The sequence below is a fragment of the Plectropomus leopardus genome, chromosome 21, assembly GCF_026936395.1.
Source record: "Plectropomus leopardus strain MGB_pleo_1.0 chromosome 21, ASM2693639v1, whole genome shotgun sequence".
NCBI lineage: Eukaryota > Metazoa > Chordata > Actinopteri > Perciformes > Serranidae > Plectropomus > Plectropomus leopardus.
This window is the reverse complement of record NC_142196.1, coordinates 23453956-23479069: the sequence shown is the minus strand read 5'-3', so window position 1 is coordinate 23479069 and position 25114 is coordinate 23453956. Positions and strand designations below refer to the sequence as shown.

The 25114-nt window shown below is 39.6% G+C and overlaps 1 protein-coding gene across 5 annotated transcripts in view; it reads right to left on the bottom strand.

The window, feature by feature from the left end:
• Nucleotides 1-25114, bottom strand: part of LOC121960626 (A-type potassium channel modulatory protein DPP6) — a 269989-nt gene that overhangs the window by 113539 nt on the left and 131336 nt on the right. Inside the window, exon 1 of one of the 5 annotated variants that reach the window (XM_042510414.2) lies at nt 20833-21184. The exons of the other annotated variants lie outside the window; for them this stretch is intronic. Coding sequence (XP_042366348.1) covers nt 20833-20889 — 57 coding nt within the window. The 5' untranslated portion in view covers nt 20890-21184. Of the gene's footprint in view, nt 1-20832; nt 21185-25114 lie in introns of those variants that run through there. 5 annotated transcript variants of the gene reach the window in all.

The following is a 25114-nucleotide window of genomic DNA, read 5'->3' as shown; positions in this document are numbered from 1 at the left end:
AGGTGTAGGCCTATTTTTGAATTTTTATACAGAGCCAGGCAAACAGTTTGCCCACTTTAATGTTTTTATGCTGAGATAATTCCCTACCGTCTCCAACACCATTTTCAATGCACATTCGTGAGGTTAAGGGTTATTTCTCTGTCATTTCTGACTCAGGCAGTGGCCATGATATCGAAAAAAGTGCAGCTGTAGGCTACTGGAAAGCTACGCTGTGTCATTTTTGATGCGTTTTCTTTCTATCTTTTTTTTGGACCCACACAGTGATGCAGCCGATCCAGCTTTTGATTTTAATTAATAAATTCAACTGCACATTGAAATCAAATTTAAATTTAAAACCAAAGTCCTTGCACACCTAGCAAATAAGCATAATTTTGAATAAGTTCAATCAAAGTGACCTCTTGCAGATGTAAATTATAGTATCCCTTCTCTGTAGCAAAGGCAGACTTGATATTGTTATATATATATATATATATATTGTTATATAATAATTAAAAAAATCATCGGGAAGAGGTTATACTGGGTGTTTCTTTTAAGAATAACATCCGACATTCTCTAACCCAAACATGACAACAGTCCTCTGGCGACCTTAACCAAGTAGTTTTAAATGCCTAAACTTAGCCACTTAGCCATAAATAGCAAATAGAAAATTGTGAATAAGACTAAGTTGACTGGATAAACTGATTAATGATGCACTAATACAAAAAAAACCCTTATGTTTGACTTTCTGCTTCATATGCAGTACTATACAAAATTGAATCACCTTTGTATAATGTGTATTACTGTCTCAACCATCGGCTATTGGAGGGATGAAGAAGAAGCTTAGCTGACAAAGAACCATTTCTTGCTCTCTCAGACTGAAAAGTCCACTGTAGCCTCAATAATGCATTTTCAGACATCTCAGACTTGCTTGTCATTAGGTTTCGGTGTGTGTGACTTCTGTCCTTTACCACAAAGAGGAAGTAGCAGCAGGTGAGAAAAGAATTATATGGTAGGTCAAGAACTGAAAGTGTTAGGAGGTTAAAGAAGAAACACTACGGCCAGAGAATCTGAGATGAAGTTTTGGGCATGCTGTTCAATTACACTGAAGCCAGTGGGAATTGTATTCACCCATGCGGACTGTGATGTCAATATGCACAGGAAAAAAAAGGCTAACAAGGTTTTTGTTCATGCGGAATGCCTCTTGCACTAGAGTCAATAGCGGATGTCAATTACTAGAGGGTAAAGCTATCGATGCTGCTTTGTCAATTTGTCATCCAATTATGCCAGACTCCATTGTTTAGCAGATAAGTTGTAATTAAATAAAGGTATGTTGATTTGACTAAAGACATTTAAAATAACAGTTTTATGTTGTGGCTTAACTATTATTTTTTTCCTCTGGCCATCCCTGAATGTATAAGCCTCAGATTTTAATTCAAAATAAACTGCCATAGTTCACACTTGGTGTATTTACATGAACCATAATTTCCCACTATTAATCAGAATAACAACCCGATTGGAATAAAACTGCCACATGCAACAACCTCACTCTGAAGAGACTGGCCCGATCATAAAGAATTTCAAATTCGGATGAGAGTGGTGTTGAAAAAAAGCACCTAATAACCACTTAAACACTTGATCAGATCATTTCTCTCTGGTTGGAATAAATACATTCTTTCTGCCAAGTTTCAGTCCATATTAAGGTTATATTACATCATTGTCCTTTTGTACTTTATGTATTGAATGAACTGAATTTTGTCAATAAGGGTCTGAAAAGAAACTTCTGTTTAATTTCCGGCAATTTAAGTGCTTCATTGAGGGCAGAGCCACTTTGCAGAACTTGAAAAGGTTATACTCAGATATGCTCTTCTTCATGTAAACACACATAATATAGAATTATGATGTATGCAGTTCAGTTGGAACCTGTAATCAGAATGATTTTAGTTGAGCTGAAGAAATATTATCCATGTAATTACAGCTACTATCTCATAAATTTGATGTGGTAATTGCAAAGATGTAACATAAATAAGGTTAAATCCATAGTGATGCTTAGATTTTTACAATATTATACTTTTCATATCTTTTTTTTATAACTAAAGACATGAGTTACCCATCGTCAAACATGATGAAGTTGGTTAGCAGGCAGTTAAAAAGAAATGCAGAACTTGACATCTTTAAGCTCCCGCTGTGGCAGCGCTGTCAGATAATAACATACAACATTATCAGTTAAATTACTGAACATGAACTTTTAAATCTATTCAACTGTTCTGGACGCAGACTATCTACCTACTTATCGAAAAGTTGTAAACCAGCTGTCAAACTTGCTGTCTGAGAGGAACAAGGTAACTATTTCTCTCCTAACAAAGGAAACCATCGATCTCACGAAGACAGATCATGCCTCTGCAAGATAGCTGTAGGCTGGATTTTAAAAGTGAAAATGATGAGGTACGGAACATTTCAAGGTTGGTATTAATACTGAAATGTGCCTTCAAGTAAATAATGCATTACTTTTGATAAGAGAAAGGCTGTTTAATGAATACTAGCTGTAAGGTCTGAGGGTTACGCAGCATGAATATCCGAGCATGCAGAAGAAAAAATGGCACCAAAGAGCCAAGAGGGAACACTGGTGGCCAATGTTTGTCACCATCTGGTCATTTCCTTGGTCTAAGTGCAGCACTTCTTCTGATTTAGTCCAGTACAAATTTAGTTTGGCCATGACCTTGAATAAAAAGCCTTGCCCTAAAATCTAATAGCTTGTTCAACCAGCCAGCCCACAAACCATTCTCTCAAAATCAATGTTGCACCTGCAATGGTGGGGAAAGAACATTACATCCAGCTGCTCACATTCACACACACTGTGATGTGTTCAGGCAGCCGAGGAGATGCGTCTTTCCCGTCCAACCTCTGAGGTCCGTGTCGACAACACACCTTGTTTAACAGCACAGAATAACAAAAACTACTAATAACAAAAAAAAGGGGACGCATTATGCTTTTCCTTATTTTCTGTCAAATATGACCATATACGTGGCTATACAAGGTTTCAAATAATGGAATGTATCTAAAAGTAATCCCTGTGGGAAAAAAAAAACCCGTCAGATTATACTTCATACTACTTCCGTCTGCTTTTGGCATGCTACTCCCATTGTTTACATTATGTAAACTACACTGCTACATGTAGCTACATGCTAACATCAAAGAAACATGTAATCTTGGTTGAGGATTTTGTTAATTTCCATGTCCAGTTATTTTTTGAAGCTTTTATTGGGGACTTTTTGACATAAAAGTGCAGTCATTCCCCAGCTTCAGGTACACTGCTACCTGTAGCTCCAGCTAAGGTCGGGTTCTTGGTTGCTGATGTTATCAACTTCTCCCCGATTTTTGGATCATAGTCCTGCTGTAACATGTCCAGTTCTGTTAAGAAGCTTTTATTTGTGATTTTCAACAGTAAAAAAATACTACTATACCAGTCATTTCCAAGCTGCAAGTACACTGCTGTTTGTTAATTTCTTGCAAATTTCTGATCATATTCCTGCTGAAACAAGTCCTATTGCTGTTTTTTTTTTTTTTTTGGGGTTATGGACACATCCTTTATGCCCATGGTTCGTATTTAACATTCAAAATCGAATACAGAATATGACTCCAGATCACAGGTTAAGTAAAAGTTCAAACAAACTCAACAATAGGGAAGACTGGTTTCCCATACTACGCACCTTAGTACTGGAATGACCTGCAACACAGAGAGACACTCATTCCTCTGAGAGACTTCACAGCTTCACTAGCTTATGTTTGTAACAACAGTTGTGACTGTTTTCCTTTGTGTGATGGTTGCTATGAGTGAATGAATTTTCCTGCTGGGATCTTGTAAATATGTCATTTGTTCTCATGACTCTCATGACTCTCTGCCAAAAGTTGATCTTGATCTCAGTGACATTTCCTGGTTAAATAAATCTCAAATATTCCAACTGGAAAGAGGGAACTGTAATCTTTTGTGTGAGCTAAGAAAAGGAAGGCCACATGACTCCCTGGGCACCTGCTATCAAGGGAACCGCATCAGAAGGGCTCGAGTCATTTATGCATTTTTAAAAGGGGTGAAGCAAAGACTCCTGAAATAAAATTTAGTAACTTAATCTCAAAGACGTACTGAGGGAATGAGGTTGCCTTGAAATCTGATCTTCTCCTGGAGGGCTGGCGGCCGGAGACCAAATATAGGCCCGGTGCTTCGCTCGTAATTGGGAGCTTTATTGATTTCCGGGCCTGTCGTCACGCCTGAGGTGACCTTTTGTTTGAGAATAATTGCTCTATTAGAGGGTTTATTCAGGCACCTGCTGGGTATCTCAGACACTATTATTGTCCAATAAGAATCCCCAGGCATTAAAGCAGTGACCCTGTTCTGATATGTGGGGTGGACACAGAGACTCTGACTTTCTGCACTGCAGGAGCTTATCGTCAAATTAGAACACAGGAATTGCTCAGTACATTCGTAAAGGAACGTGAGCTCTGTTACTGCTGGAAAGCTTGTTAAGGTTATAAAATATATTGACGTCATTGCTTCATTTCAGAGAAGCCGTAAAATTCGTTCGCAGCCCCGTTCAGCACAAACTGCTTTAGAATTAGATGTTTATACACATAGGAATACAGGAGAAATAACTGATTTGTTGTTCCATGTAATGATACATGTAATGCCTTTTAGGAAATATTGAGTACAGTTGCATAAAAGCAGCGTTTTCTACAACAGAATGCTTTGTTCTCAAAAAAAAAAAAAAAGATTTTTTTCTCTACCACCACTGAAATCAGTGGAGCCACATTAAGATGTAGCACAGGTTCTCTGGTGGGTTCATCCCAAATGTGATCCGCAGAGAGTCAACTGAGAGTCAGAAAGGTTTACCAAGGGACTCTCTCAGGCTGTGGTTGAGCTCTTGGGTGGTTTTTGGCTGCTGCACACTGGCCCCTTGAACTCGAGAGATGTCTGGAAGAGCTGTAAGCCAGCAGGAAGTCAATAATTAAAAAACGAGCCAAAGAATACTGTTTCTTTTACCATTGCAATTCTTCATTTATAATGCTGAAATGTGCCAAAAGGTCAGAAGTCAAAAATGCCCATTAAATGTAAAAAAGGAAAGCAAAAGATAACTTAGGGATAAACCGATTGATTGACCAGAATTGGCAGTCTCAAATTTAGCTGATTATGTGCCGATCAAATCTACATGCCTGCACCACCTTTGACCACCAAAATCTTTTTATCACTGAATCTAAGTGAACGTTTGTGCCAAATTTGAAAGGAAAAAAAAAGACATCCCTCAAGGTGATCTTTGGATATTGCATTCAGAAGAATGAGACAGGAGAGGTCACACTGACCTTGTCCTGAGACCTTAACCATCAAAATCTAACTGGTATATTAATGAGTCTGAGTGGACATTTGTGCCAAATTCCCAAGGTGTTCTCAGGATTTTGCATTCACAAGAATGGGATGGACAGATGGATGGACAGACATCCTGAAAAACATACTGCCTCTGGCCATGGCTAACACGGGTTTGGGGCCATAAATAAATCTGAAATTGCAATCTGACGATAAAATTGCAACCGCTGAATCTCTAGACAAAAAAATAGTGTCTTATGTCATGGATGTATATCAAAATTTACACAGAATTTGCATCAGTTTGAAATATTATTGTTCAGAATCAGAATCAGAATCAGAATACTTTATTCATCCCAAGGGAAATTCTGTTCGTAACAGTGCTCCGCTCAACAACAACAAACAGGTAAGAAAAACAAGACAATGCACATAGTGCACATAATGACAGAATTTATCTACATCTGAAAAAGGAATGAACTTACTCTTTCAAATGTGGGTGGAGGGGCATTTCAGTTCTCACACATCTGATAGCATGCCTTCTATCTTTTCAAATTTTCGTAATTCGCATATCACATCATTAATCTTTGTGCCTCAAAACATGAAGACAGAAGACGAGATAAAAATGTTGGGATTTTATCATGTTCAAATCAAACTCAGGACCTGGTTGTCACAGATAGCTTTGAAGCCATGCTTGCGGGGCCAAGGGAATGCATTCATTAAGTTTTGACGTAAACAGTTATGACTCACACTTGGCTGTTTGTTGTCATGCCATCACTCTTGCTTTCTCCTTCCTTTAGAGCACAGCTACAGAGGCATTTTCACAAACTGACACTTGTCACTGGCTAGCTCTTAAAACGTATATACACTCATTCAAAAGACAGCAGCACAGAAAATGTTAAAATCTTTGACATGGCCGTTTAGTGTGAAAACATGGGAAAAGCTCCTGTACAATGGGTCTTAATGCACTAATGCTCGCTAACACATTGTATCACCACAAAGCAGATATCAGCATACATGTTCTAAGTGTGATGAAATTGATTTCCAGCATGTCCTTTCCAGCATGTCGTTATTGGTAAAAACACATCAGAGAAGGTTTAAGATGCTGTTCACAACCAACTGTTATCGCTTGCAAAACTGTGGCAACAAATCCAAATCCTACCAGAATATAAAAAAGAAAGATGCCCGTCTGCAGGCTTTCTGTATAAAGTTCCAGGTTGTCTCGATTACTTCAAATACATTCATACACTGGACAGATATCCCATGGGAAACTGTAAGTCTTAACTTGAAGTTCACACAAATAAGAACTTACAATAAACTTTTAATGTAGTTTCAAGCCTGTAGATCATAACCAAGAAGCAAGAGGTACCAAAAACACTGCCTCACAAAGAAAACTGCATAATTACATAACTTCACGTATATTGAAGTGATTAAGGCAAACTGTGATCTATGACATTTAAACTAGCATGGACAAGAAGTGCGCCATTCAGTCCAAGTAATGGACAGATCAGACGCAGCAGAGACAGATGCCATGCTCCCACAGACGGTGACAGAGACAGACAGGAGGGCCACAGAAAGACAGAGACAAACAGCTAGAGAGAGCAAAATTTTAGGAGCTGTCCATTCAGTACCACAAAACCACAACACAGCGCAAAAGACCAATGACATAATTCAGCCTATAAAAGCATTTTTCATCCCAGGTGCCTAAAATATAAGTATATACTTAATTTTTCTTTATGATCGTCCCACATTTTCCTTTTGCTTGAATTTTTTTCTGGCATTTAGAAGTGTGCTGCTAGTATCTTCTCTTTTAAATTTGAAATATGGAAATTATAAACTCTTGTTTGCAGGACGTTTTGCTTTTTGTTGTTCCCAGGACAGGACTGGAAAGAAAGCTTCTCTGTATACTGCATGGAACATTTACAGACTTACCTTACACTTCAAAACATATTTACCCTGAATGATTATAAAACTATGATGAAATATATAGAGTCCAAGCTATCTGTTGGCAAAAGTTTTATTTGATTTTTTGATGCTAAAACCAGTGTGCTTTTATGTTAATTGTTGAAACTCCGTTGCTGCTAATTTTGGCCAGGTGGGCCTTGTTAAACAGATCTTTGATCTCAATGGGACAAACCTGGCTGAATTAAGGCTAAAAGAAGAAGGTCCATATATATATTTTATTTTTATTTTCTCGGAAAGTCATAAAACTCTCAACAAGTCATTTCATAGTTCAGAATCACTTGCAATTTTGGCTTTGACAAGATCTTCTTTCATTCAGCTCCATTTGTTGGTCTGAAGCTGTGTCATGAGACCAAAGATCCTTTCACAGCAGGCATTAGATACTGGGATAGAGAGCACGATATGGTTTTTTTATTATCATTATTTGTGAGCTTTTATTGGGTAGGCACCTCAAAATCTTCAACCATTTATGTTCAAAGTGATCTTACTCTGCTTTTACCTCCTGTAAAAAGCACTGCTCATCACACAAACTGTCCATGTTTATACCCATTTGTGTAAAACCGTTTTCATCCTTATGGTGTCAAGTACAGCAGCCTGGTCAATAGCTTTAAGCATCTGCTACAGACACACAATGCACCCATTAGCATTTGTATGAGACGCACTGTGCTTTTAACTAACTTAAACCTATCCGCAGCAATGTTTGATGCTCAGAGGTAGTATAAAGGGCAAGAAAGTCTGCATAAAGAGGTCAGGGAGGCATATGGGGTCAAACAAGTACAGTACTTTCACCCAGTGTTTGTGTCCAATGTGAAACCAAAATTCAACTTTTAGTTCTTTAAACTATGTATTGTAGTTTTCTCACGTGACATTCATAGTCAACATACATCGGTAAATAAGTTAAGTTACATGAAAAGTGAATTTACTTGAATCTAAATCTTGATCTTTTTTTCTAAAACCTATAGTAGTTTTGGTGCCAAAACATATAACCCTTAACACTGGAGTATCTTTTAAAAGGACATTATGCATTTAATGAGCATCTGAAATTGAGACTAGAGGGATACCTAAAGCATCATAGTTTGAAACCTGCGGCCACTGTGTTGGTAGTGAGAAAGTATTGTTGTGGCAGAGCAGGAACTTTTCTTTTCCCACTTTTTGTTTTTGTCATCCCTTTTTCTACCTGTTTAGTATAGGCTCTCTTGTATCAGCAGTTTATTTGCTACTTTAAGACTTTAGATTAATTTTAAAATTCAGCCCAAGTTTCAACATTATACATGAAATAATGTCTCTAAAATCTCTACCTGCCCTGAGGTCTGAAAGGCCAAACTGCTCTGTACTTATATACTTATACTTATCACCAAGGTACAACTATTACTATTAATTTTTGATATCTTTTTAGCCTGAAGCAACTCAAGGGTCAGTGACAACTGATAACAAATGTGTGATAAAAGTCACCAAATAGCTCTCTAAGGTTACCCCCAGGAGTACAGTTTTTTTGTTCTTCTCCTCTGCAAAGATAGCAAATGCCTGAGTGGGGGAGAACCTGTATTTCACCGGTATAAGCAGAGGTAGAGCATATAATTCAGTGGTAACTGACAGCACCCTGAGGATCACTGAAATGAGATAATAAACTCCAGAGTGCAAACCCAGGGACTGTGTGGACTCCTAATATCCAAAATAGTAAAGAAGGAAGACTCAATCACGCTGTGCAACCACCTCTTAGAATCTTTCAGTATCTCCGCTTGTTCATAATTTGCAAATAAATGATACATTTTGTAAGGGTGATAACTTAAGTGGGCAGCTTTTTTGAAAAACATTTTTCATTATCAAACAAGCAAACTCTATGGAATAAGTCTATTTTGTAGTCAACTTGTCAACACTCATATTCCATCAGGCTAAAAAAGGCAGCATATCCAGAGGATGAAAAGATAATGAAAACTGTTTTAAAAAATGTGTGTGGGACTGACTTTCTGTAGTAATTAGCATCCTGCGTGGAATGCCAATTCCAGCAAAGTGTCGATGTACCACATTTTCATATCAGCACAACAATAACCAAATCAAAAGCCCCAATCAGGCTTCCTGCAGCGTTTGATGTTCGAACAAAGTCGGACGCTCGTTTGCTGGAACGCTCTGAAATTAGGGCTGCATGCTCATTTGCCGGAATGAGACTCACATTAGCTGTGCATTTGATTCAATTTCAGTCGCTAGTCAACAAAGGAAAAGCATAAACAAGATGGTGACAAAATTAATGAATTAATAATGTTTTCCCCCACTCACTTTGTCTGTTTTAATCTGTGTGTTTTCTTTAAACACCAGCTACGACACCGCCATGAAAACCAGGCAGCCGCTGGGCGTTTGGAGTGTGCCCAGCAAATGTCATGATCAAAGTCAGTATTTCAGGCATGGGCACTAAACACCACTGAGGAGGCATGTAATGGTTGGCAATATTTTGAGCGTGGAAAATCAGCAGGGGGTTGACATTGTCGCCTCTGACCAATTCCCTTCCGCCCAGACTTATTTTTTGTAGCTGGAGGAAGCAGGAGTGGGATGCATGCCAGCAGACAGGCAGTCCAGGATAGAGCTGACAAAATGACTGTCAGGCAGATGACGGGGACGCACGCTTCTCAAGTAGAGAAATGTGATACTGCAGCGGGCCGCCTACTTTCACGCTCCCATCACCATAATGTGATGAGCTGTCACATTAAAATCCTTGAGTTGGTCAATTTGGAGCGCCATCAGCATTGCACGGCTGCAAGAATTATTGCAGCCATAACAATAACACTAAAGGTTCGAGGCGATAAATGTCAGCAGGAACACTGGTTGTGAGAGTGGGCCAGGCTTTGAAAAGCAAACTCATTCCTCTAGGCTTGTGCCAGGCTGAGCAGCCAGATGCCAGGACATGGGCACAGCCTTTAGCCTCCTGCAGGCGACTGATACCACTTTACTACCAAATTAGCTCTGGTACTTGAAACGGTCATGTTCAGGATTCTTGGAACCTCGGTGCTATCGGGCAAACCAGCCTGCGCTTACACCAGTTTGGAGAGGAATCATTGTAATGACGGATGAGTCATCAATGGAGGGCATTGCACAATGCACAACTAAAGTAAACAGTAGTAGCAGGATGGTGGATCATGTTGATTACCTGCAAGCTTCTCTTCTGTTAAAACAGATTTTTGTTTTTATCCAAAGACCAAGCATGGATCAACTATTAAAGCTACATTTGGTAACATTTTTAACTTTTTGCCATACTGTTTCCCAGAGAATTACAATTTGTGTCGGTGGTAGCTAACAATTAGGTAATTGTAAACTTCCCCTTTTTTGTCTTGTGTGTATGTGTCTCCCTTTTTTATCATCCTTTAGCCCTTCTCTAAATTCAGAATTTGGCAACTCCATGAACACAGCACAGGCAAAACATGTTCTTATCCTAAGTTGTTGTATATTGCCACTTTTCAGTGGACTTCCTCGTCTGCATTTTACGCTCTAGGCATCCTTTTGCATCTGCTGTTGACACTTTAGGATGCTGCTGCTATGATTTAAACACAAGCACATGGTGGAGTCATGCTGTACGTGGTTATCTTTAGGCAACAACAGCACATGGCAACTAAGGCAGGGGTGTCAACACACGCACATGCTGGCACAGATGGTTAGGCAAAAGAGGCACATGGTAAGGTGTAGTAGCTCCTTCTAGTAACTGGCAGCGTTTAAACCTGACACCAATCAGTGGAGTATCATGCAGACGCAACAGGTTTCATCGGACCGCATTCTCAACTGACCTCAACCATCCATCTATCATGCTGCTGCGGCAGGTGCCGTTAAGTAAAAATGATGTCACAACATTGATTTTCTCAATATCTCCCAGGTCTGACTGACATGACTGACATCTCCCTTAGAGACTCCTTAGCTCTGATTGGTTCAGGCACAGTGTAGTCTTGCAAATACCATTAGGGGCACTTAGTGAAGGCACATTTTTGTGATTTTTTTCACAGGTTATCAGAAAGAAAGAGAGAAACTCAGGCACACTTTCCCGCTTACTGCTGACATATTTATAGATACAAACACTGAGACTGCCTCAATTTTTTAATCATCCAATCACAGGACTGCTGCCACCTGAAATTCACAATAATCACAGTAAACATTAATTTTAGCTACATGTAACCTTACGTACCTTGCAAGTCAAAACATAATAAGCATCATCATTTATCATAATAAACATCATCCGGCAAAAGATACCTGAAAGTTCCTCAGATGGTCACAAGACATAAGCACCTGAATATATGGAGCAAATAGAATGAATACCAAATATATCAACTAGTATCCATGCATCCATTGTAAATTATCTGTCTCATCAATGTCTCAAATGATGAATTTATTCTTGGTCAAAATGGTACTGTACACCTCAAAATTAAGTGTGGTAAAGTGGAACAAAACCAGTTCTATGTTAGTGAATAAAAGGGTATGATGAGGGCCTCTTTGTGCTGACTCACTGAGCAATTTGCATCACTAAAGGCAGTGTGGAAGAAACTGTTTCCATTTTTAAAGTAAAGATCTTCAAAATGAGGACTTTATCAACCCCTACAAGACATTGAGAGCAAAGTCTGAACCCAGAGCTTAAATAAGACAAAGTTAATGACATTCCAAGCTCACCTCAGCTATGTGTATCACTTTGAGCTGTCACACTTCCCCAACACTGGCACAAACAACCCCTAGCAGCATGTCCAATGAAGCTGGAGCACCAACTTCTCCTTAATTCGCATCTGAGCCTACAGGCAATTACCTGCTTATCGTTCGTGACGAGCACTCGCTCTTCTGAATGTTTGTCACCGACGTGGAGGTGGTGCCGAGACGACAGCGGGACCCGAGGGGGGACGGCGGTGAACCTGGCAACGCTCAACGTTTCAATTAGAGGCTCTGCGGAACATGGCGGCTCCTGATCGCCTTCCTGCTCCACAGCTCTGGGCTCCTAATTACAGCAGGTCGATAAGGCCAGAAAACACAGCTCGAAACGGACTGAGGCGAGGTGCAGATAAACACACGCAAGTGAAGACAAGAATACAAAGACACATTAACTTACACGCTGATATGGGCAAGCTTTATATGGTGCACAGACACAGATGCGGGCTGACACTCCCCTGACAGTCTGAAGCATGATTAATCTCACTTGCTGACTATTTCTGCTCGGCATACAAGATGCATTTGCAACCGTAGAGACTGAAAACTTCTGGTACTAAAACCTTTTGTGGGTTACTTATGAAAAATACATTCTGACATAGAGTATTCTAAATGCAGTTAGCTTGTTTATCTCCTTATGAAACCAGACTTTCAACGTGAATAAAAGGGAGAGAGGAAAGAAAGATTAGCTTTAAAATTCTTTGCAAGTTGCTTCATTTATGGTAATGTGACCACTGAGGCTGATATAGAAAAAGCTTAATGGGATCTATATGCATATTCTGTTCCATAGCTCAGAGACGCAATTACAACACAACAAAGGGAGACACCTGATTGAAAAAAATGCTGACCTTTTCCTAAATGAGGCAGTTTTAGACAATGTTTGGAAACTCCACCTGAGGTGTTTTCACCCAGACACACACACACATCTGATGTCTACACAGACTATTAGTGAGATGGAGGATTGTCATGACATTTAGTGTGACCGTTGCTCCAAACACTGAATATTTATTGCTGTATTAAAGCGTCCCTTCTCCCCTCCCTCGTGCTATAAGCCATTTCGGCAAAGAACATTTAAATCATGACAACAATCATGATGAATCGCCGTGGTTGCTGCCTGGCAATCTCGCCTCTAATCTCCACTTCAGACCCAAACATCACGGCTCAATTGTTCATAATTGCCGTTAAGATGAACTATGGCACAAACATTAGGGTCATCCAATTCTCCTCTAAATCCATCTTCCATTCCCTCTTATCAGTCAAGGGCACTCGGCAAACAGGAGGAATTGGTCTATTATCTATTTGCATTCCAAAAGTGAATCATCTCGTCACTCTTTGCTTTTCCAAACCTATTTCAGCCACGCTGCTTATCTCTCTCATTAAGAAGTTGCTGTGCTGAAATGGGGCAACACGGTGATGGAGGGAGGGAAAACAAAAGAGCTAAGTGTACGTGATAATGGGGGCTGACCTAACACCATGTCAGCTACTGATTCACCGCCAGAGACATCTATGTGCAAGAGAGGAGAGCATCACAATAAGTCCAACGGATAAGGCTTCAAATCAAATCTGCGGATCACCTGAAGGAGAGACACTTTCATGAGTCAATCTGAGTAGGAGGCTCAGTAGCCTGGACCTGGCAAGAGAACCAGAAATTCAAATTATGCAGAGAAGTTCTATATAACCTCATGCATATGAAAAACTGCCTCTTTGGGAGGTGGGTGAAGTTTCTATTTTTGCACTTTATATTTTCAGGATTTTGCTTACTCTCTCATACAGAATGTCTCACACTGAGGCAGCAGGTGCTGGTCCAGTCTGTTCCTTATGGCTCGGTGACTCAGGGATAACTCACAGGGCGCAGATGGTAAACACAGACTGTATAAGAATAAAATAATGCACATAGCTATCGTGACGTCAGCCATTGGCTGGTGGATTGTTCTGAAGCCTTGCCAGTGGGGGTAACTGCGGTGACGCCTCGCAGACAGCCAGTCACTCAAAGCAGCCACGCCCTTAATTATGTGTACATTTTAGCTTTACCAAAACGTAAAAATTCAACCCTGTGCAGCTCTCATGAGTGGAGAAATAACCTACAGTCACCAATTTTTTTTTTTTTTATGTACAAGCCTGTAAACTTTTTTTGTTGCTGGAAAATTGGGCATTTTAACATGGGGGTCTATGGGGATTAAAGGAGCGGGTACGTCCTCTCCGAGCTAGCAAAATAGTTAACTGGGTTGTTTTTGGGACAATATTCTCATAGTTGATTCAAAATATGTTCTTATGTCATTAACTTCTATTTCATCATTGCCTACAAACATTTTTTCTTTTACATTGGAGGTTACATAAAAATTAAAAGTTCAACAGAGCTATAGCTTCCACCGTCTCAGCAGTGCCTTTTGCTATTGGTCAACAACGAAATTTGCCATCAAAGTTTAACAAAATTGAACTCTAAGCAACATATTTACTTACTATGCTATACTTTGTCACCATGAGTGAGTCTAAGCTACTAAAACTAATTGATTTTGCCACAAACCATTTTAAATGTGCCTTTAGCACATGCTACACAGGCAGAGCAACTCTAAATTCACTGTGATCTAATCTGCTACCATCCCATAATGGACCTTCCTGGCTGACCGACAGGTGACCTTGACACCTGATTTGGCAACATGTTTTGGTCGCTTTCCAAATGGGCCACTTATCACATTACCAGTGAATTAGCTTGTAAAAATGGGATGGGTATACATTAATGGAATTAAACAAGCTGATGAGCAGTGGCACCTTTGGATCAACAGACATAAAGATAAAGAAAAAGAAAACTTCAGGATACTGAGACGCCATCACTGCCGCATACACTGCAGGAAAGTTCATGCTACAACAGAGAAGCCATAGCAGGGGCCGTGCAGACGATTCCTCGTCGTCCCACTGTGTTTTCTGTGCAAGTTGCTACTTTAATTAACATCTGTTTAAGCACTTATCACTTGAGCTATTCATCAGCACGCCACTGAGGCAACAGCTCTACCACAGCGAGGTGAATGAAACAAAACACGGCTGATTAAAAAACCTCTACTTGTTTTCTCAGTGCAAGATAACACCAAAATGTTCAAGTCAAATATCATCAATTCTACAATATTTAAATCTTTCACTATCTTAAAAGAGCATGTTCCTGTCTGGCTTTTTCCTTCTGTCGATATTTTGACTTTCAAGTGAGCAGCTTCACATTTTATGCTTGAATTTATCAGCTCATAGCAGACAGGCAGCTGTAAAAAAAATAAACAACATTTTATCAATATTTGACATGAGCACAAGTTCAGGAATCTTACTTACTGGATTTATGACATTGAGAATAAGTGAGTATCATTGTATCTTAGATGAAATGAAAGGCGCTAATACAACAATCAGAGCATTACTATAGCAGCAAACCAATATTTTCTATGTGAAGATAAAGTGGAGTAATGGCATCCTGAACAGAAAGTTACTCTCTCTGTCTGTTGTCATTTTAGCTCCTCTCTCTGTTGCAGTTGTAGACTGCAACATGTGCATGTTAGTTCATGAGAGTCCCTGCGCTCATGTTTATTTATCACTTTTGTCATGACAGCATTGTTAGCTGCTAGCTGCTGGCTCAGTCACCTCCATGTTGAAAACCGTGCGCAGACAATCCTAAATCTATGAAAAAAAAAAGTATTTTTGGAACCAGACAGTGTAATTCCACTTTTAGCCACTATGTAAACTTAGCTTCAAAGCCTGCCGCTGTTTGCGGGGGCCTGAGTCTGATCACCAACAGGGAATCGCCATCGTAGATACCAATGATGCCTATACAAGTCATGTGACATATGACCACATCAACAGCAACATTATACAAAGGCCACATGTAAACATAAAGTGCAAAAAGGTGTTTAAAGAAAAATTGGTACAAAAGGGAAAACACCAGCATGTATAAAAGGTCAGCAGCACTAAATTTTAGAGTATGATAACCATCTCTGAAAGAAAATAATAATACCAGTATTTAGCATACACATAATTTAAGTATCCTCAATAGTAAGTATCACAGAAGGACTCGAGCTATATAGACGTCAAACACGTACTAACTATTAGAGGCGCCTCTGTCTATTTATCTGAATAATTTTAACAAATCCGCCCTACTCTCTGAATCATAGAAAGTCCTGCACTTTTTTGCATTAGAGGGGATTTTATACCCTTTTTCTTCTGAATTCAAAATAGCAAATCCCCCTATGCTGTATGTCACCTTTTAGTCCACTGTTGGCCTGGTGGGGCTGCAGAAAGCCTTGTGCTCCTTCTGATAAATACTGTATAATGACGCAGGCTACCTCTTATCACCTGCCAGCAAGAGTCTCAGGAATATAAATGTATCAGGAAAAAGAGGCAAAATAGATTTGAAATATGATTTGAAATCAATAAAAAGCTACAATGTGAATAAGACCTACCATGCTACCGATGCTATGGTCTGACTATGATTAATTTCCTCTCTTGGCCCTTGGGTGCCTCATCTCTTCAGGAACCCCCGCAGGCTGCTCCGCTCAGCTGTTTCTCAAGCTGCTGTCCTGATCTGAGCTTTTGGCTTTGAACCCCCCCCCCCCCAAAAAAAGTCCTTTACTGCTCTGCTACTATGAGATGCCACTAAATCAACTTTAACAGGGCAGACCTTGCTTTTCAGCTCGGCTCTCACAGTATCTAAGTCTCTCCCTTTAGCATGCATTACTCGCTACAGCTTCCCAAGATCGTGAGTCGTACAGAATGTGAAAAAGCAATAAAAAGGCCGATTATTGGGCTGGATGGCAGAGGCGTCTCCGCAGACGTCTTCCCCATTAAATGCTGGGTGCTGTGATTCTGCTTTAAAGCTCAAACTGGCTGTGAGAAGAAACCGAGAAGTCTGAAATAGGAAGATCCCATTACTTCAGCAATGTGAAATCATTAAACCACTCGCAGCACATATATGTTTACCAAGCAGACTGCTTTTTAAGCTTTTGAGCACACTGGCTGCTGGACACAGGCTTTCTTACAACTATCTGGGTCATTTTTTGGCACCCATATCAAACATTTTTGAGCAGGTATTTTGAGCCAAATTTCTCACTATTTCTCACACAGCTCTGTTGCAGCACTCTTTATAATTGCAAAGATAAGAGTACTTTCACAACAAAAAAGTGCTACTTTGGCATTAATTTAATCCAAAGTGTCTTCCTTTTTTGTAAGTGCATTACCCCACCCTACCCCCAACTAAACCTTTCACACTGTGAGAACCTCCACCCTGTTGCAGTAATGAGTGTTAGTGCTGTGACTCTCTCTGTGTGCTGCGGTTAGCTGATTACCGGAGAGCTGTTGCTATCTCTGGTGAGCTGCCCTCTATCTCCGTCCTCTGTCCCTGGACCATAAGCGCGGCCAGCAGACCATCAATCAGGAGGCCACAACAGGACCTCACGTAATCACAGCGGCTGTGTATGTGTGTGCGTGTGTGTGCTTGTGTGCCCGTGTTCATGCATGCATGTCTATGATGCAATGCCGATTTTACAACCTGATATGCATGAAGCAATTTTTCACTTTGCTGGAGCTTCACGCCTCAAGAAAATCCACTGACAGCCACCATTTACTATTTACTGGTGTCCAAGCAATCTTGACGGTAATTACAAGAAAAGGTCATTTTCGGCAGGTGTTAACAAGGATTTGTGTTTTAAATTCTGCACTCACACTTTAAATGTGTATGTGCATAAATAAGTCGATGCCAAATTTGTGTCAGAGGACAAAATATTGGGCGGCAACCAAAAGGTTATTTTAATACCTGGTTAACCTGTTTTCTTTTTCAGTCTAGTGCTGAAACAATTTGTCAATTGACCGTCTGAAACCTGGATTGACTTAACTTTTCTTGAGCTACTTTTAAATTTGTTTCACAAATATTCAAACCTTTAAACCTTGAACAAGTAAGTCTGATTTCTTCAAAAAAACATGGCAATTAGAAACTTCTAAAGAAATGTTTCACAAATTTGTAGACTATAACAATTATTTAAAAAGAAAAAAAATCTAGGGAAAAATGTCTATGGAAAATCAAAAAATCTAGGGGAAAAATATAAAATTATCATAATTACATACTTAAAATTAAGAAATATTTTTTAAGAATTATTAAAAAAATATTTTTTAAGGTAATTTCCTTGTTTGTTTGTTTTTTATTTTCTTTTTTCTGTTTTTTATTTTCAGGTATTTTTCCATACTTTTTTTTATTTTTTTTTACCAATTTCCTGTTAATTTTTAATTTATCTTTTTTAAGTAGCTCATTGCCTTTTTCATGTGCTTTTGGAAGAATTAAGGTCAATTGGCTCAGGTTTCAAAGGCTTAATCGAGTAATTCCTTTAAAGTGCTGTACGTAACTCCAGAGAAAGTGTTAGGGTTAGTTAGTTGTTGAGGCATTCCCAGATCATCAAATACCGATGCTACAACCAACCCAAAGCGTCTGTATTTGACGTCCTGGGAATGGCTCATTCCAGCTTGTTGGAATATAAGGATTTGTTTTATTGTATGACAAAACAATTGGTTGGACTAAGCAAGTACTTTGTGGATTTCACCTTGGGATCTTGGAAATGGTGACATTGTAGCGTGTGACATTTTGTGACAGTTGATTGTGACCCGACGATTGTTAGTTGGTAAAATAATCAAAACTGATTAACTGATAATGAAAAATAATAATTTGTTCTAGCCGCATTTCAGGCTACAAATTGTCAGAAAATAGCAAAAGAACCTCAGAGATCAACGTGATGTCTTTAAATTGCCTGTTTTGTCCAACCACCAGCCTGAACTCAAAGATATTCAATTTGCAATGATTCACAGAAGGCAAAACTGCAAATTCTCACGTTTGTGAAGCTGAAACCAGACCGAAAATAAAAAAAAAGAATCAATCATGACTTGCTTATGCTGATGTTCATGCCTACACAGCCCGCGTGCAGAATATGCAGGGTGGGAGCAGCAGAACCTTTGGCTGCCTCCGAGGGAGTGACTGACAGCCTGCATCTAAATCACAGCAGGGGAAGATTGTCTGCTTGGCAGGATGAAGCCAAGTGTCCCTCTCACCTTTTCTGTCATCTTTAGACAGGTGCAGCGCACAGGTGGAGGCTAGCAGTGACAGATGCCGTCTAAAGTTATGGTTTTTGTTGATAGACTGGCTCAAAAAACAAGGAAACTTGATGAAATGAAAGCATATTTTTGCACGTGAGCAGCAGACTGAACGTGTATCAACAGGACGAAGGCGGTTAACTCTTTGAAACCTGGAGTAACATCTCTTTTATTATGCTGCCATTAGACACCTTTCACAAGTGTTTAAACCTCTGAGCCATAGTTAATTGGTGTGATTTCTTTCAAAAACATGAAAAACAGCAATGAGCAATATTGCAAGAAATGTTCCACAAACTGAAAGGAATAAGTACATTTAGAAAATTACTTTTTATCAAGATTATGTTTATATTTATATTTATTTATTTATTTAAATTATATTTATCAAGATTACATATTTAAAATTTGCTTATAGATTTATGTATAATTTTAAGCACTCTTCACCAAACCTTGTCTGCCTTTTTTTAACTGTATTATTTTTATTTTATTTTTTACAAATTTTCAGGCAATTTTCCTGTACTTTTTACTAAATTCTTGCAAACTTTTAGGTCATTTCCTCTTTTGTTGATCATTGGCATCTTCTCACGTGTTCAAAAGAAATCAAACCAAATTTCTTAGGTTTTAAAGGGTTAAAGGAGTCACTAATAATGACTTTTAAGGTTTTGTCTGGTTGAGTTAAAACATGACAGTAACCAAAGTTAGTCATTTTTTGTATTTTTGTATTTTTAAGCAATAATGACATTTTATACAATAAAAAAAACATCTGCCAGAGCATTTTTCCGGTGGTGATGCCATTAAAAAGAGAGCTTGGGCATATTATTGTAGAAAAAAATGTGTCATTTCCAAAAGTTGGAAAAGTTATTTTTTTTCCGTCTAATCAACAAAACTTTCAAAGATATGCCTGTGGGAACTCTTGCAAAAGGTTTCAATCTCTGAAATGTTATTCAAATTCACTGGTTCTCATACTGCAGAAAGGGTCTGCATTATTTGTCAACCCTGACATTAACCGAGCACAATAGAAAATGAGCGCTCTTTTTATTCCAGCTCATGAAATATTGATACTGAAAAATAAACACCATTGTATCCCTCCCCATTATTTGGGCTCCTCTGTGGAGGTGGGTCAAACAGATGCTCCATCATCACTGACTGATGGAGGTGGCAAAGAAAACAGAGCAGAGCCACCCTGCACCACACTGAAATGCAACAGTGTTTTCAGCCGTCAGATTGGAGACACAGCTGAGCTCTTTTCTGGAGAGGTCAGACGCTTTAAAAGGCGTTTCAATAGATAAGTAGAAAGCTTGAGCAACGAGACGATGATTTTTAAACTGTTGATATGAGCACCGGTAGCGGGCCTTTTACATTATGCACGATCTGATCCAAGTTAATTGAGCTGATTTCCGTGCCCTACTGCAAGGTGAAGCGCACTGGGTTTAACGCAAAACACAAACTGCTCGTTGTCTCCAAAGTCAGCAAATACTGCATAATAATGATTGTGGTGAGCACAAGCGTGCACGAGGCTGCAAAAAAAAAGCCACAGTCGTGAGGAAGTGACAGCACGGCACCGGCTATCACTTCCAATTGACTCCAGGTGCAAACGTCTACAACGAGCGTAAATTGCTGTTTTTTCTTTTTTTCCTTCTACACACCATCACAAGCGGTGATGAAAAAGTCATCGCAGCGCTGCATGCAAACACCACACAGTGCTGGCAAAGCAAACAGGGCGACACAGGTTAATATTAATACGCGAGGGCAAGAGGAGCGAGAAAAAAGCGCATCGGTACCTGGTCTTGCTGTTGAGCCGCTTTCGACGGTGCATTGCCTTCCTTCGCCGTTGTCATGATTCCCCACAGCTGTAGGAAACTGTTGTTTCCCCGGCGAGAGGAGGAAAAAATGCAAATAGAGAAAGACACACCGGTGCAGCAGAGAAGAAGAACACGGTCTATTCACGGCGCCTACAGGCTGCGTTTGAAGCGGCCAAGGTGTGAAATAACAAGTGGCGGAGGGAAGGACGCGCCGATCGAGATGAGAAAAGGCAAAAGATTCTCAGTAGAAGCGAAAGAGAAGAGGAGGAGACAGCAGAGAGAGAGAGAGAGAGAGAGAGAGAGACAGAGAGAGATGCCGCGCATCTCTTCTTTAAACGCTTGCTGCGGGACTCTGCGTGAGCCATTCAATATTCCACCGGCGCGTGCGCCCACACACGCACACACACACACGCACACACACACACACACACACACACACACACACACACACACACACACACACACGCTTGGCTTGCCAAGTCTGCCAAGGCGCGAGTTGCAGAGTGGCTATCAATTAAAAATGCGCATTGAAATTAAATGCTGAAACTTTAATGCTGAATTCATGTGGAATATAAACTCATCAAATATTCATTTGCATCCAGGACATTTCAACACTCTTTCAGTCACATACACTGTCACATATCTGTGGTCCTCATAGTTTATTCATGTTTACAACAACAGGGGCGTATAGCACCAAATTATGGGCCCCATAAGCAGTTTCTGTTGGCCCCCCCGCCACCTCAGTCTTTATCTACATCCCTCTCCTGCACCTATTATTTATCTATTTATTTATTTTAACAGCCAGTTTGTTTTCTTTCCCTTTCCTTCCTTTTTTTCTTCAAATTTGAAGAAAGTCCCTCAACGTATTCCTGAAATATTGCATTCGGTTAATGAGATAGATGAAAGGTCACACTAGGGTTGAGCTTTGACCACAAATATCTAATCACATCATTGTTAATTCCAAGTGGATGTTTGTGCCAAATTTGGAAAAATAAAACAAAATTTTCAAGGTGCTCTTCACGTGGTCACAGTGACCTTGACCACCAAAACCAAATCAGTTCATCACTGAGTGCGAGTGGAGTTTGTGCCAATTTTGATGAGATTTCCTAAAGGCGTCTTTGAGATTAAGAGTTCATGAGAATGAGATGGATGGAAGGTCCATGTGGCAAAAGGTCAATGACCTTGACTTTTGGCCAACAAATTCTATAGTGAACATTTTCGCCAAATTTGAAAAAAAAGAAAGAGAAAAACCTTAAGGTGCGCTTGAGATATCGCACTTACAACAATGACAAAGACAAGGTAACAGTGACAACCTTTGATCTATGACCACCAATTCTAATCAGTTTATTGTTGAGTCCAAGTGAATGTTTGTGCCAAATTTGAAGGAATTTCCTGTTGTGTTCCCAAGAATGGCACAGACACGTATGGACAACATGAAAACATAATGCTTTGGCCACAGCTATCGCCAGTGCACAGCCTTAAAAAGTGCAAACAAAACCAAACTTTGCTTTCAAGGCTATTCAAGGGCCCCCCTCCAATTGGGGTTGTGGGTAATCAGTCTCTCTTTTCCCCCTACTATGACACCCCTGTACCACAAAACAAAGGTCCATCTCATTAAATCAGCTCCCATATCTTCATTCATCAGAGACGATGTTGTTGTAAAGCTGCTGGGCAAATTAAAGCAGCAAGTCTTTGATATTTTTTCTTTCCCGCCAGTATTCCTGCAGCATTTGGATAAAACAATTTCTGCGTTATATAACTTTCTTGCTGTAATTAGAAACAGAACACTAATGTGCTTCTGCACTGATGCGTTAGTAATGGCACTGAAACACTAAGTGGCTTGGATGTACTGTAACAGGATTAAATATTATACAGAAGCAGCAGCAGAAGTAATAACACTGAGTCAATAGTGAGGATGTTTGAAATGATGTTGAAGACATGAGCAGCTGTAAAAAGTTATGATCCAGGCGATGAAGCGGTTGCAGTAAAGTGGAATTTGTTAGGACTGAGGCAGAAACTGCTTTTAATAAAGTTCAGAGATTTTAACTAAATCTTTGGGACTGAAATATAATTAGCATATTTAGTTAACTGCAGCTGCGCTGAAAGAAGCCTCTCATGTTGTCTACATTTCATGATAAGAACCAAGTGTGTGTTTGGACGGGCGTGTTCAATTAATTACATCTACAAAAAGTATTTTACAATCCTTATTAAACACTGCGAGGAAATGACTTACTTTGATTTGATCTGAGATGTACTTAATGTTAATTAATACCTTAGTCTCCTGTTTGACTCTGTTGCAGGTGTGCAACCCAATGTGCTGCACTGTTAATTAAAATCAGGTGGCAGCACTGAAGCCAATTACCCTAGAATCCCGAATGAATGTCTGCCGTGTTGCTTCATGTGACCGGCAAATCACAAACTGGCAGAAAAGGCCTTGTCCTTCAAAAAAAAACATCCTCAAAAGATTAAAAATTCACTGTCTGATATCCTTATGACATTTTGTTTTGTAATGTACTTTCACCCATTAGTCTCAGTCTTATAAGTAGCTGTCCAGAAAACTATATTTTTAATTTATAATAATTTCATTTTTTAAATTATGTTATAAAACACAAATAATAAAATATATACAATAAAAAGCTGTAATTTTCAGCACTTATTAAGGGCATTTTCTTGTTTCTTGTTGTCTTTTCTTCACACTCATTTTCAGGTAATGTTTGTGGTTTTTTTTACAAAGTTATTTTTTTACAAAGTTCTTACAAAGTTATTGCTAGTCATGTTTTGTGAAATTGCTTGTTGCCTTCTCCCATTTTATTTTGAAGAAGAAATCGAACCAATTTGCTCAGTTTCAAAGGGTTGAAATGACGTAGTATATGAGCTGAGTTTGTCATCTGGAGGTGGAGGGGGATGGTGGATGGTTTGACAGCTAGGTGAGAAGCCTGCCAAGCTGCAGACCACTGTTCAAGTGCAACGAACAAAAAAACTCCTTGTATTTAAGGGAGTCATTGCTGCATTTCCAGTGGATTTTTAGCCAACAAACCAAGTCCAAAGGAAAAGCACCAGACCAGAAAGGCCAAACTTGGAAAACAATGTCCAGATCTGTCACGTGATACCATGGGGCCCAAGAAGAATTTGGGCTGCATTGTGGGTAATGTTCCTAAAGAAACTGACTCTTCTCAATGTTAAAAATGCAGATTTTGTAATCAAAGACATCTTTGCATTTCATCTCTTGCAAAATAAAGCCACCAAGCCTGTTGGCTCTGTTGTCATTTTTGACGTATGAAAAAGAATGACAGCCCACCCTGAGCTCACAGCACCGTCCACTTGTGGCTCAAAACTACATTAGCAGCCTTCTCCAACAACTCAGCCTGTGTTTACCATCAAGATGATGATGTATGAAAGCGAGACGACTTCTCAACAGCCAATCAATCAGCTCCAAAGTAATGACGGCCACTCTGGGCCAAAGCCCTATTGGCTGATGACGGATGCTATGCGGTGGGACCGCGGCAGCCGAGAACACAATAACCACCTTATTGTGGTTGTGTTTCAGAGTGAGTGAACAAACCTCATGTCTCTGATGTTGACAAATGGACAAGAGACGGCAGTGATGAATGCTCCCAGGGCTGGCTCTGTTTAAATACACGTTCCTGGAAAGTCAGGAATTAACTGACTGATTGTGCCAACCAGCCCAAACAAATGGAGCCGTCCACTGGCTTCTGCCTCATCATTCCCCTGCTAATGCCAAGCTAGCTGCCGACATAATGAACTCCCTGGAAGCGCTTTTGTCCAATTAAAACTTCAACATAATCAATACATGCCATAAGCTGAAAACACTGTACGCTGATGCATTATTTTGGCACTGATTATAGCTCTGTAATTACTGGGAACAAAATCACCATGGCTGCTGGGTGATTATATAGATAAAAAATAATTGCTATTGTTAAAGAGGCATCTCCAATTAACCCTGCAAATTTTAGCACCTGGCATTTAGATTGCTTCAATGCAGTCAACAGGGTGAACTGACTGAAAAAGGTCTCATGCGAAATAGCCTCCATAGGCTGAGAAGACAAAGAAAAGGAATAGGAATCAAAAAAGTCAATCGTGTGTAAACTCTGAAAAATGAAGCACTCTGATCATTCAAAATTGAGAGGATGAGGTGAAAAGGGAACGGCTGCTGGTCTGAAAGCCCCAAAATAAATGTTGCACAGATTGAATTCAATTTCTGTTTTCCTTCCCCAATTTAATTTGAGGAGCACAAACCAAA